This window comes from Leiobunum rupestre, chromosome 1, assembly GCF_980474605.1.
Source record: "Leiobunum rupestre chromosome 1, qqLeiRupe1.1.hap1, whole genome shotgun sequence".
NCBI classification, from domain to species: domain Eukaryota; kingdom Metazoa; phylum Arthropoda; class Arachnida; order Opiliones; family Sclerosomatidae; genus Leiobunum; species Leiobunum rupestre.
Window position 1 is genome coordinate 298,888 of NC_143384.1, and position 13,016 is coordinate 311,903.

The 13,016-nt window shown below is 38.5% G+C and overlaps 3 protein-coding genes across 3 annotated transcripts; all 3 read right to left on the reverse strand.

Moving 5' to 3' along the window:
• Positions 1 to 748: 748 nt before the first annotated feature.
• Positions 749 to 2,057, reverse strand: LOC149960377 (uncharacterized). Its single transcript, XM_090155081.1, has 6 exons — positions 1,906 to 2,057; positions 1,711 to 1,824; positions 1,537 to 1,644; positions 1,254 to 1,474; positions 1,037 to 1,196; positions 749 to 967 (listed from the first exon to the last, which is right to left on the reverse strand). Exons 1-6 carry the CDS (start codon positions 1,964 to 1,966, stop codon positions 825 to 827), a joined length of 807 nt encoding a protein of 268 aa, XP_090011207.1. The 5' UTR covers positions 1,967 to 2,057; the 3' UTR covers positions 749 to 824.
• A 39-nt stretch (positions 2,058 to 2,096) lies between these two features.
• LOC149960378 (uncharacterized) lies at positions 2,097 to 3,620 on the reverse strand. The gene is made up of 5 exons (XM_090156168.1): positions 3,031 to 3,620; positions 2,804 to 2,962; positions 2,598 to 2,744; positions 2,144 to 2,523; positions 2,097 to 2,102 (listed from the first exon to the last, which is right to left on the reverse strand). The coding sequence occupies exons 1-5, from the start codon at positions 3,215 to 3,217 to the stop codon at positions 2,097 to 2,099; spliced, it is 879 nt and encodes a 292-aa protein (XP_090012294.1). The 5' UTR covers positions 3,218 to 3,620.
• A 64-nt stretch (positions 3,621 to 3,684) lies between these two features.
• On the reverse strand, positions 3,685 to 6,530 carry LOC149960379 (uncharacterized). Its single transcript, XM_090156179.1, has 3 exons — positions 6,434 to 6,530; positions 6,228 to 6,314; positions 3,685 to 6,096 (listed from the first exon to the last, which is right to left on the reverse strand). Exon 3 carries the CDS (start codon positions 5,803 to 5,805, stop codon positions 3,685 to 3,687), a length of 2,121 nt encoding a protein of 706 aa, XP_090012305.1. The 5' UTR covers positions 5,806 to 6,096; positions 6,228 to 6,314; positions 6,434 to 6,530.
• Between the last annotated feature and the right edge of the window lie 6,486 nt (positions 6,531 to 13,016).

A 13,016-nucleotide genomic window follows, 5' to 3' on the forward strand; every position in this document is an offset into this window, starting at 1 on the left:
AGCTGGTGGTAGGCTTCGGTGTGGGCGCCTACTTGGTGACAGGAGAGACCGCGAAGCGACGGAAACGAAATCGGAGTGTCGCAGAATTGGCATTAGTGGTCGGTACGACGCGACGGAGCTGGACTGAGCGTGGGAGACGGAAGAGCGGTGGCGGGCGCGATAGACGGGCGGACACGACAATGCGGGAGGTGGCTTGAGGTACCGAACAAGGATGTAACGAGGCGCGCACACCCTAGTAGCACAAATCGGTTGGCCCGACTGCGGTGGTTAACGATCTGGCCGACTGGGTCGGTACGACTGTGATTTTTTGGACGCAATGACCTACCTGCCCAACTGTATGTTTTACAGTCGCTTTGTTGTTGGAGAGAGCAGTTGGCCAAAGGTTGGCTAGCCGTTGGCCAACCACTGATTTTACTACTGTTTTACCGTTAAAAACGACTGTTGGAAAAAGGTTGAGAAAGCAATGGCCAACGCCGATTTTACTGCCGTATTATCTTAAGAAATGACTGTTAAAAAGGGGTTGGATTACCCTTGGCCAACTGCGGATTTTACTGTCGTTTTAGTGTTGGATGTTTCAGGGAAACCGTTGTTGGAAACGAGGTGGAATTTGGAAGCTGACTATAAAAATACCGAACAACATATTGCACTCCAATGCTAAAAACAACCCTGAAAAAATTAAAATAAAACCTTGCCTTCCTAATAGTAATTTAAAACGGTATAATCGTGAAAATCATTTTATTACACAAAAAATTGAAACCATACAATTGGTTTAGAGATTGCATTTAATTTTTTTCTTGGAAAAAATAACTCATTTAGCTCGACTATTAATCACTGTCATCTGTGTCTTTCTTTTCTTGATTTCTTTTACTTCTACCGCCTTCTCTGTCAGGAGCATACTTGACCCATTTTTGGATTATGCCCTCTATTTCAAAAACTTTACTGCCCTTCATATTTAACTGAACAGCTCCTAAATTGGTTAATGGTTAATAGCTGAATTTTAAATGAGCACAGAATTTTAATCAAGATCGTATTTTACCAATTATGACATCTTTGAGTTTAAGCTCTTTAAACGCATATTTATTGTTAACTCCAATCCAATTAAATTTGAGAACCAGCTCGTGACACATCACATTCTTCAAAATCCTTCTTGTCATATCTTTCACCTTTTTCCCTCCAAAGGAAGCAAACTTTTTAACCTAAAAATGTATATTAGATTATTTATCTTTTAATTATCAATTGATTTTAACTCTTACAGCTTTGTCCTTCACATTTTCATTTTCAATAAGTTGTTCGAATTTTTCTACCTCTTCCAAAGTTTTGAAGGGAAACTCCGGACATCCGGGAATATTTAGATCTTCAAAATCAGGTTGAGCATTTCTGTCTTTCATGCAAATTTCAAGGGCTTTATCCATTTTTGCATTCAGATCAGTCAACATAAAAAGCACAGTTCTTTGAAATTTTTCCGGACTTAAACCTATGTTGGTTACAAATAAAAATTAAGAATCAATAGAAATGAATATACTATGTCATATATACCTAATAAATGATCACGTCTTCCAACATTCCTGACATTATAGGATGCTTTTGTACGAAGCGTGCTACTGCGGAATGTTTCATCTGTCCGGTAATCCTGCTGATCCGGATCTAAGAATTAAATTATTTTATAAGACTACAAAATGAAAAGGTTTTCGAAGTATTCCATGTAAATACCTTCGAAGGTTCTTGTTTTTCTCAAATCGTCACTCCCTTCATTCGATGAATATTTTCTCGAAGTCGAGTTATTGTGATTTTCAAGACATCTTGGTTCATATCGTTGTGAATTGTCTGAAAAAAGAAAATGGAAGCTTTAACTAAGGATATTTTTGAGAATAAGAATGAAATAAGCAACAAAATTTCGTTCAAAACCTTTGTTACAGTAGAAATTAACTTGTGGTCTTTCGGTATTCAGAGGAGATGGAGATGACATAAAGGCTGAAAACACTGGATTTGATGTTTGTGATGAAAAGGCAGCAACATTTTCTTTACTTGAAGTTTCTATATTTCCTACACTTACGCTAAGATTGTCTAAGTCATATAGCATGCCTGGTTGTTGGTTATTAGTTCTAATGGTAGTAGGTAGAGTAATGTTATTATTTAAATTTACATTAGAGACAGTTAAATCAGTTAGAATTTTAGATGGAATTTTAACTTTTTTTTTAGGCACCACTTTAGGTTGCACATATTTACGAATTAATGTAGATCTTTTAAGATTAACTTGTTTAGAGGATTTATCTTGTAGTGGGGTGCTAACTAGTTTAGAAGAATAATCTTGAAAGGGGCCATATAGATTAGAAGTTTGTAGAGGAGTGGTGAGCAGTTTAGATGCTTGAACTTGAAGTGGAGTGCCAATTAGTTCAAAAGATTGATCGGATAGTGCGGTGCTAACTAGTTGAGACGATTGTCCTGGTAGTGGGCTGCTCATTAGGTTAGAAGGTTCATCTTGTAGTACATTACTACATATTGCATCAGTCTCCCTTTCTTTTGCTGTACAAGAAAAATATGTATTAAGATAAAAAGCTAGCTTGGCCATATCAATGTTTTAGATACTCATAACTTACATATCAATTCAATCGAAGTTTGAACGCTAGTGGCTGACAAGTCTGAAGAACTCTTACTAATCGGAAAATTTGGTGGTTTTGGCAACGATATTTGTCTCCTACCTGGTCGATTTTTAGGGCATTTTTTAAGAGATTCTTGCGTGTCATCTACGATGTTAATATCGTTAAATTTTATAAACTTTTGAAAAATAGATTTTATTATTCACCTTCATCAGAGTCTGACTCTTTGCAGTTTGCTACTTTTTCATGAGCATATTGCCGTTTAAGTATTTTTCTTTTTCCACCTCGGCCAATGTCCAACTCGCTTGAAAGGTCTGAAGTATATTCAGATCTCGTTAGAAGCTCACGAGCTTTGCTATACGGCACTAATAGAAAATATAGAAAGTTTTTTTTAAGAGCTGCCTTTTCGCTTTTACTACTAAATCAAACTTACTAGTTTTGGTCATTATTTTTCCATTATATAGCTTCCAGTCATCATTCGGTGTAGCACCATCTTTAATTAATTTAATAGCTTCGTGTTGTCGTGATGGTGGCCAATAACACGATGACCTATTTGGGCACCAAGAATAGGGAACAGCTTCCACAGTATCTTCCCCATCAAAGTTGAATATCACATACATTTAAACAAAAACCAAAGATCCTTCAAAAATAAAATATTGCCTCTCAGCAAGTGCAATTAGAAAAGTTATCAATCTCGCGAGAATAAACAAGGAAAAAATTTAAACACTAATACTAAACAAAATTGTAACACATTTTGAATGTTACCACTTAAGTTTTTACAATATAAAGGGGATATTAGTAGCGGTGCTAAGATCAGGCTTGGAATTTTTAAAAGGGTAAAACATTTGGTTTTTGGGGCTACCGTTGACAAGATGACTGAGGCATGATGGTGCTGTCTTGGTTATTAGTTTAGTTGATTATTACTATTTATTATTAATTTTCAATTGGTATTACTAAAATTTAAAAAAAATTCAGTTGAAGTAAATTTTTAATTAATTTTCAAATTTAAACCATTTGTGGATATGAGTGGATGTGTAAAATATCTTAGCACCGCTACTGACAGATACTAAAAAAGTTAAAATGATATTTATGCATAATGTAGGAGGGGAACTATGGTAAACAATGAGTTGTTTTTATTTGGATAATGAAAACACTTTCTTTCAATTAAATCTATGGGATAGGTTTTTAGTTGCTTGGATACTCTAGCCACAAATATTCCAAGCAGTGATGAACGCAATGGGTATGTAAAACTGTTGTCATGAAATTTACATATATTACCAACAATTGCTATATCTTTATTTTTGGATTGATAAAGGCTTTTTATTAAAATAACATCGCCAGTAGATAACTGAAAACAATTGTCAGGTGGATACGTAGATATTGTGTAAATAGGGGACACAAATTTTTTGAAAGATTTCGCATCATCAGGTAAATTGGCTCTACGGTCTCTAAATTCTTTTTTGAGCCCATAACGTATACCCTTTCTTTTGTTTTCTAAAATATTTTGACATTCACCCAATCTTTTAAAAAGTTGTTGCAATGGCTTATTAGGAGATCTTATTTTCTTTTTTAAAAGCTGCAAAAAATTTTCAAATGAAAAAGCACTAAAGAAGTCCATCGGACCAAATCTTTGTACGTCAGCTGCTAAGTGTGTTAGGGAATGGATATTCCAACTGACAAATGCATTTCCATAAAAATCTGGGGAAGAAGAGACAAACATCTCTAAGAGATCGCCGGCGTAATTTGAGAGATTTTTACTGTGAGTCGGAGAAGCTAATATATAAATGGCACACTGTAATAGTCTAAAATGATTGAGTACATCTGTGGAAAGAATACCCTTTCCCAAAACTGGACCAGTATACAACAAAAACTGTCTAAGTTCTGTTGCTTTCCAGCGATCGATGTATTTAAGTGCTCGCGGTTTACGGGCAAATTCACATGGAATATACCCTCTACAATTTTTGAGTTTCTCTGAAAAGTGTTGAACCAATTGACTGCTAAGACGGACTACTAATTTTCCCTTTCTTACCCAACTATGTAACATTCTTCTCATACAACCAAGGCATACCAAATGCATATAGTCAAGGGGAAAATTGGCTACCATGTTAATATCTAGCTGTTCTAAGGGAGAAGGCCTACCAGCTAAATGATGCTCTTCATTATCCTTGTTACGAAATGATTCGTTAGTACGAAGTGTGACAAGCTCATCCGAACCTTCTAACTCCAAAAATACAGTGTGGTTATCACATCTAAAACCTCTAATTGTACACTTATCACAGCTGAAAAACCCCGTATGTCCCTTTGTACCTTTCACTAAAGCCCTAGCTGGCGTATCCAATATAAATGGCCCATGTAGATTGCAACTGAATGTTTTACCCCCGTAAATAAAACCATTTGCATTAAGCTCGTCTAATTCATTTATAAATGGCTGCATATACTCGTCAAGAATTCCCGGTTTAGATTCCCCACAAAACACCCCAACAGGAAAAATATTGCCTAGTACACCTCCAGAGAAACTATAAACCCCTGCCAAAATTGGCCAAAAATTTACATTAGAACTTTTGTATAAAGGTAGGCCATCTATATTTATAGCAAATGAAATTTCATCAGCATAATTCGGGTGAGAAATTATAAATTCTGTCAAACCTCTTTGGAAACCAATGTGCCAATATTCCCCATTAGTTAAAGTTAATATTCCACTGCACTCTCTCTGTGTATGTAAAAGACTTCTAGAGTCTTTCGGTAGCTCATTATGGCCATGGGCACGAAGAATTTCTAGTAAGCTATTCAGCCTGACAAAATCTAAATTATGATTAAGGGCCCAGTTTCGAATGTCCTCTTTCAAATCTAATAAGCCATCTTCAGTTGTACTACTATCGTTAATCTGAATATCAGAACTATCATATGAGCTTGGAGACCCATTAGATAGATTTTCTAGACCTAAATAGCCGTTATCATTTTGCTCCTCACGATCGGTTTGTTCAATTGCCCCATTACTATCTGATGCTATAGAGTATTCAACTATATCTAAATTTGGTTGATAGTCTGGTGGTTTTTCATTAAAAACTCTATCTAAAATGCTTTGGACATAATTAGCTCTATTTCTTCGCATCTGCCGCTGACGTAATCCCCTGGGGATATAACTTTTATCAAAATCTTGCGTAGACTCATTACCGTTATTCATTTTAAATATAAAACAGTAGACCATAAAATCAGTACAAAATTGTATAGCTACTATTCAAATAGGAAAACATTATTTATTAATACTATGAACTACTTAATAAATATTCAAATTTAATGTTTTAATGTTAAGCACTTACATGTTAATTAACTATAGCAAAATATATTCAAAAATACCTCAAATATCTAAGCGACTGAATACCCAAATAATTTCAAAATTAATTACCTTTACAAGAGTTTGAAACTTGTGAAAAAAAAAGAATGAAAATTTAAAGTTCCACGATACAGTATAGATAAATGGTGAACCTTCTACCACGTGCTGTAAACAGGAATATTTAAGGTTATAACGTTAGGCAGTGAAATCTTAATTAAAAAGCTATAACCAAATATATTTAAAATAACTATAATAATTGATGGACTGAATACCAAATTAATTTGAAAATGAATTACCTTTAATAAGAGCTTGAAAATATAATGGAAATTGTTAAGTGCCACGAAAATAGCTGAATAGTAAAATGGCGACCCTTCTACCACGCGCTATGGAAAAGAAAGAAAGAAAATTTCCTTATGAAAGTTTCGTCTTCCTCTTGACCACTGCCAATGTGCGATAGCTCATAAATAAAGTTGGCCGTGTAATCATGGTAACGTTTGCTTACTCTTGTCGATGGTCCTGCCATCTGTAGCTCATCTAAAAAATGTCACAATTGTTATAAAATATATTTTTACTATATTAAAATATTTAAAACTACGAAATAAAATAACTTAGTTATAATATTATATTTATTTTTGTTAGCGATTCTTGTAATAACTTGTCTTCTATAATTTGTTCTACACGTACGCTAAATTTTAGCTGATTCTGGTATGTTCAAAGTATGGAGTTTGCCCGTGATATAAACGCGATTTTAAAATATTTGGCTTTCACTATTTCGATTAAGTCCAAAATTTAAGTTCTAAAGATATTATGTGTAATAAAATAAGAAAATATATGTACTTTCAAGGATTAAAAGTATTAATATTGCATATATTTTAATATTATATTATTATTAGATATAATTTAAAGTTCATTTAGGTGTGATTTTACATTTATATAATAAAATTAAGTACAACTCGATCATTTAAACTTAATTAAAATGTTTAATTATAAATTTATATTGATTAAATTTTTTTTATTAAATACAATACTTAATAATAATTAATAGTACACGATAAATACATGGCTGTTATTGATAAAAACGTATTTTATAAATGAAAATGTAGCAGTCGGTTTACTAGTTGGTTTACAGGTGGAAAGAACGCTGGCGGGTTCTGTGTCGTTTTATGGGTGGTAAGAAAACCAAACCAAAATCTACAGTCGGTAATAAGTCAGGCGCTGACCACCAGCCAACTACGACCGCATTTCCAACGGTCTGACTCTTTCCCAACCCTAAAACGGAAGTGCTGTGCTACTAGGGCAATACCGGCACTGATAGGAAATGTTGGCACGGGCGACGCCGTGGCTCAACACGTGGTTAAACCAGGACCTGTGGTCAAGGAAAACCCGCGCACAAAGAACACACGGGCTATTCTCGACGAGCGGATAAAGAAAGGTAGGTGTTGTGGTAGACGGAGTGATGACGGTGTTAGCGGTAGAACAAGAGGCGAGGACAGGGTAAGTATTCGTGGTAAGAGTCACATTGGGGTTATTTACAGGTACAGGGGGGCTACCGACTATGGACGAGGCTGGAGCGTTGGCCAGGTAAGTAGGTGAGGTAAGTACATTTTGAGTGGTACCGCGTGGTGTATGATGAAAATGTACAGGTATCATAATTGTAAAAATTGATAAATATATACAGGGAAGACTAAACACGATTAGGCGAAGTGCGTGCGAGCACGTCGAGCATTGCGATGTTGCAGGTAGATGAGACAGCGCGAGTTCGAGGCGTAATGATTGGTTTTAATTTTATGAGTGGTAGAATGGTTGTGATCCATACAGTTGACGCACTGAGGATCGTCCTCTCGGCATTCCTCCTAAGGGTGGCGACGTGCGCAATAAGAGCAGTTAGGGAACGCTTGTTTGCAAGCTTTTGCGTAGTGGCCGAACTTTTGGCAGTTGTAACAACGAGCCACGGGGGTGCGATCACGAAGGGGGCAACGGTGGAATCCCAGGAAGACATGCGAAAGGGGGGCTAATTAAGTGTAGGCGTCACCGGTTGTGGCGATGACGCTACGACGGTCAGTTCTAGACGCGTAGACGGACTTAACGGTAATACTGGACGGGGGGCAAGAGAGGTTGTTCTGGTCAACGACGAGGGAGGGTATAGCGTCGTCATCGACGGTAGGGTCGAGGTTCGTAATGAGGAACTGAGGCAGGAGGGTAGGCGGGGCGTCGCAACGTAAAACTGCGGACAAGGGACCAGAGGTATTGATGGCATCCCGTAGGCGATCGAGACTCTCTTGGTCATTGCACTCGAACATGCAACCGTTATCGGAGATGGTCCGGATGCTGGGCCTCTAGGACGGTAGCGCGGACATCGGCGGAGCTGTAGACTGTGACGGATGTATCTCTCTGGTAGACGGCCAGCTTGAATCGAGGGCAAGCAAAGTCGGGAGCGGGCGCCTTGGTAGTGGGAGGCTGTGGTCTAGCGCGATTAGGGAGGGGAGTCTGCGGTTTGGCTTGGTTAACCTGGGAAGTTGTAGCGTAGGTTTTCACGAAGGTAGCAGTGGGATCGACGGGGGCAGCAGGACTAGCGCAGGTGGCAGAGGGAGGGTGGGAGGAAACTTCGGAGGGAGCGGGACGACAGGACAACAACTTATCGATTAACGAGTCCTTCTCGGCCGGCAATGCGGGCGAGGTCCAAGTGGTTAGGTACCAAAGCAGAGATCAGAGGGTCAAAGATCTCAGTGAGCTCGTGGCCGTGGAAATGGACGAAAGCTCAGAGGCGAGGAGATGGTGAAAACGCGAGGTAACGTCAGAGATGAAAGGACCGAGGTCAGACGTGGGGTGAGAGAGCGACGGAGGCAGACCAGAACGACAGTCGGGCGGGAAGTTAAGCGGAAAAAAACGCGGGGTAGAAACGCCTGAGGGTGGAGGAGATGAAACAACGGGAGAGGTAGGACGCGAGGGAACAACTGTGACAACGGGGATAGTGCAAGTAGCGGGTAACCCGGAAACCGGAGCCGCGGTTTCAGAAAAGGCCGGGAGCCCAGGGGACAACTGGACGGGGGTGCGGCGTAGAGTGAATCTGGAGCGAAAAGCTGGGTCTAACATCGTTAGAGATGGCCGGGGAGTGCTGTGGGGATTCCTCTTCCGAGGAAGACTCGACCTGGAGTTCAGGAAAATTGTCGGACTCGCCAAGAGGGTCGACGAGGCAGGGGGAAACGTTGCGGGGGTGCTTGCTCCCGGAGAGCGGCAGCCGCGAACCGGCGAGGGAGGAGCTAGACTGAGCGGAAGCGGAACGGCGAGGAGTCTTATTGGGGTCGGGGGAATCGGTGACCTTCTGGCTACGCGCCCGTGAAAGTTTAAGAGAACCCCGAGATTTTTTCGTTGGAACGCGTGGAGGCTTCATGGCAGAACGGGAGGCCGCAGAGGAATGGCCACGAACCGGAGACATCTACGAGGGGAAAGACATGCTCGCACGCGGTAGGGCAACTGGCAATGGGGCTAAATTATACATTATATACACTGAATAATCTAAAGTTATATACAGGAAAAACACTAGAAATATATACAAAAAGAACACTAAAAAATATATACAATAAAAATACAAAGAAAATAACCATTGGAATCGTTTAAGGATATAAAATAAACGTGCACAAAATTAGCGCCCTAAAAACAAAAAGTTAAAAGATCGGTACCGTCTTTGTACTCGAAATGTGCGCAATAACAAGGGCTATAATAAGGCGCTGACAAAAATAAGAAACAAAGAGGGGGCTAATCAAAAAACACTAAAAACGGAACGCTTAGACGTTCTTTGAAAAAAGTGCATAAATAGGTTCCCGGTAGTAAGGGCAATGCGTATATACCATAAGGTTAAATTGAACAAAAAAAACAGACAGTTAGGGAGAAAAACTTGATTTCTACCATAGCCTGAACGCAGCCATAATTGAACGCAGCCACAAAACGAAATAAAAACAAAAAACACGGCAAGTGAAACTGGTAGGTGTACCAGCGGCGACGGCCGGGCCTAATGTAATAGGGTTGGCGAGAAAGTTAGCGCGCAATATGAAAAAGTCGGCGTCCTTTCGTAGACAGAACCAACCGACAATGCAGCGACTTATCGCGTAGGGTTTTTTCAGACAAAGGAATCAATGTTATTTAAATGGGCGAAATTAAAATTGAGATAAAAAGATAAATAATGGTCCCAGTTTGGAAAATCACATACCAAAATGTAGATCTCTGCGAGGTACATCCGATGCAGCAGAAACAATTGGAGAAAAACCGAGAACACACTCGGTAGAAGCGAGAACCGGCGACGGGCAGTGATGGGCGCGCTCGTATCTTTGGATACTTTTAGGATACGAGATGATACTTAATCCAAAAAATTAAAATTAAAATATACGATTTTGATATGATCTTCTACATTGCAAAATGATCGCGATAGAATTTTGAAGAAATAAATTCGGGAGCGAACTATATTTGAAAAGATTCTTCTCTTACCTAGCCTAGCGAAAAAAAGAGCGGAATAGAGCTAGTGCTTCCATTTTTTGTATTAGAAATTACACGATAGATTTTTTCTGGTTTCTCTTCAATTTTGTTTGTATTTGAGAGGAAATATTTTAGCGCCATCTAGATATGCCGATATACACTATTTGAGCGGCGAACGTATCTCACGTGATACCGAAATATAGGCAACCCGAAACAATGTTAAGTGATAGAAGGGAGAGGAGCGGTCAAAGGTCGCGCCGTTTTTCTGGATGTTTTTTAACGGGGGGGGGGATAATTCCCTCTATCCCTAGGCAGACAGAGGAAGGAAAGCAAAGACTGATTCTAGCGATAAAAAGCTGCGCCGCATAGCCTGAAAGGCGATTTCAAAACTAAAACCAAAACTTCCAAAAGTTATTTTTCCCACCGTCCCAACTCCCACGCAGTTAGAGTGTCACGTGTGTTGCAAACTGGCAGCGTGGGCTGTGGCGATGCAATAGCTTTATTTATTTTCCATAATTTACTTTTTGAAAATACGAAAATTAAGATCGATTCTAATCCATAAAATCAAAATCAAATATTGGAGGGTTTACTATTGAATTAATAATCAAAAGATAAAAATTGAAATATTCATTTTAATACTTCGAACTTTTGATATGAAAAAATTTGATTCTACTTTCTCGTGAAACGTACTTGAAATATTTTTAAATATACTTTTCAAAATAATGAAAACTAAAGAAGTGTTTGAAATGATACTTATCTAAATCTTTAAAGATTTCTTCTGAAATTTTTCAGGCAAGGGCAAAAAAGAATTGAAAATAATTGAAACTCTCATATCTTAAAGAAATTTGAAAGATCGTGAAAAAATCAAAGGGCCAAAACTGAATAAAATGAAAGATTGTGAATGATTTTGTCGCCATCTATGCTCAAAAATATCAAAAATAAAATATTTACAGAAATTTCAGAGGGAAAAAATTGAAAGTATAGTATAGCTGCTGCCATCTATGTAAAAAGATACGAAAAAGATAGATAGAAATTTTTTTGTGCATCACTGGCGACGGGTTCTGCTAATTAAACAAAACACAAATTAAATCCCATGGCGCGCACAAAAAATCGCACAAAGACGAGAAGCACATCGTTGTGTAGCTGAGACAATGGCGCTCCAGAAAAACATCAAGGACGAAGGGGTCACAGATCGTTCCGAGAAGTTACGGCCAAAACACGGCGACACCACACTCAAGGCTCGGTCCAAGCGCGGGCACGGTTAAAATCCCATAGCGTTACGGGCAAAACGGAAAAACTAATTATCATTAAAACTAATTACAATAAAAAAAACTAATAGCGCCATTAGAAAGAGTGTCCAAAAATACATAAGAATAACTATAATCCCGATGATTATTTAAGAAAAAATCGCACGATGGGAAACGATGATACGGAGCACAAAAAACTGCGACTTACGAGGTGAAATGTTAAGAGAGTCCTAGTTGAATTTCTTCACTTTGACATTCAGAGCACTGGGCAGAAATCACATTGCGTCAACACCGATCAACGGCCATCGCAATGCTTTGTTTTAATTAGACATGTTGTCAAAATTTACAGCCCGGTGTACCGGTAAGAAAAGAACCACAACACCGGAGGCCTATCATCAGAATGCCCTACGCCAGCGTCCACAAGCCCGGACAGGTGACAAAACCAGCATGAATAGCAGAACCCCACTACTGATGGTCGCACCCTCGACGCAAGCCGCTCAACCCAGCAGAAGGTACAACAATGGGACGACCAGAGTAGAGAATAACTAAATATAAACATGTAAATCCAAGATGGCCGCCAAGATGGCCGCCATAACCCCCCAAAACACCCCCAAAATATTTTCCAAAAACAAAAATTTTGTCCTTGGAAAAAAATCAACATAATATTTTAAATTCAATCTCAAATTTCACCTTGAAGATGATCTTTGACCTCGACGCTCGAGCAATGTTAACAACCTCTAAGCCTCGGTCTATCACCCCAACAAGTTTGGTCACGATCTGACAAGGTCGAACCGAGATATCGGTGGTAATATGTAACCCCACCAAATACTTTCACTTATTTACTTTTGGTGTTACTTTTTTATTTTTTTCGTTTTTTAGCGGTTTAAAATGCTAATTAGTTATTTGCGAGATGGGGAAACGAATTCGCGACCTTCGCTTTATATCCTTGGCGGTTTTGGCCCCACCCAAAATATTTTAAACAACTAATAAACGTGTCTAAACTTGCGATAATAACTATTTCTATAAATAATAATTGTTTTTACATTTAAAAGTCAAAGGATATGTGTAAGCGTAAGACGTCTCAAAAATCGAGCTCTTTAAAGGTTAAAAAAATTAAGTTATTTATGGGGAAACCAGAAATTAAATGCAAATCGCCTAACGAGAATCCTTGTTATTATAATGAGCCATGTCGCAAACACGCTTTTAATTTCTTTGATAATTTAAACTTTAGTGTTAAATGCTGGATTTGTCAAGAACAATATCTTGACAAGACAATTTTTAAGCAACACTTAAAGGATCACTTATCGAGTAGTTATAAAAATCAAATTCGTATTGATGTTTGCGATTGTCTTCATTCAAAGAAACCAG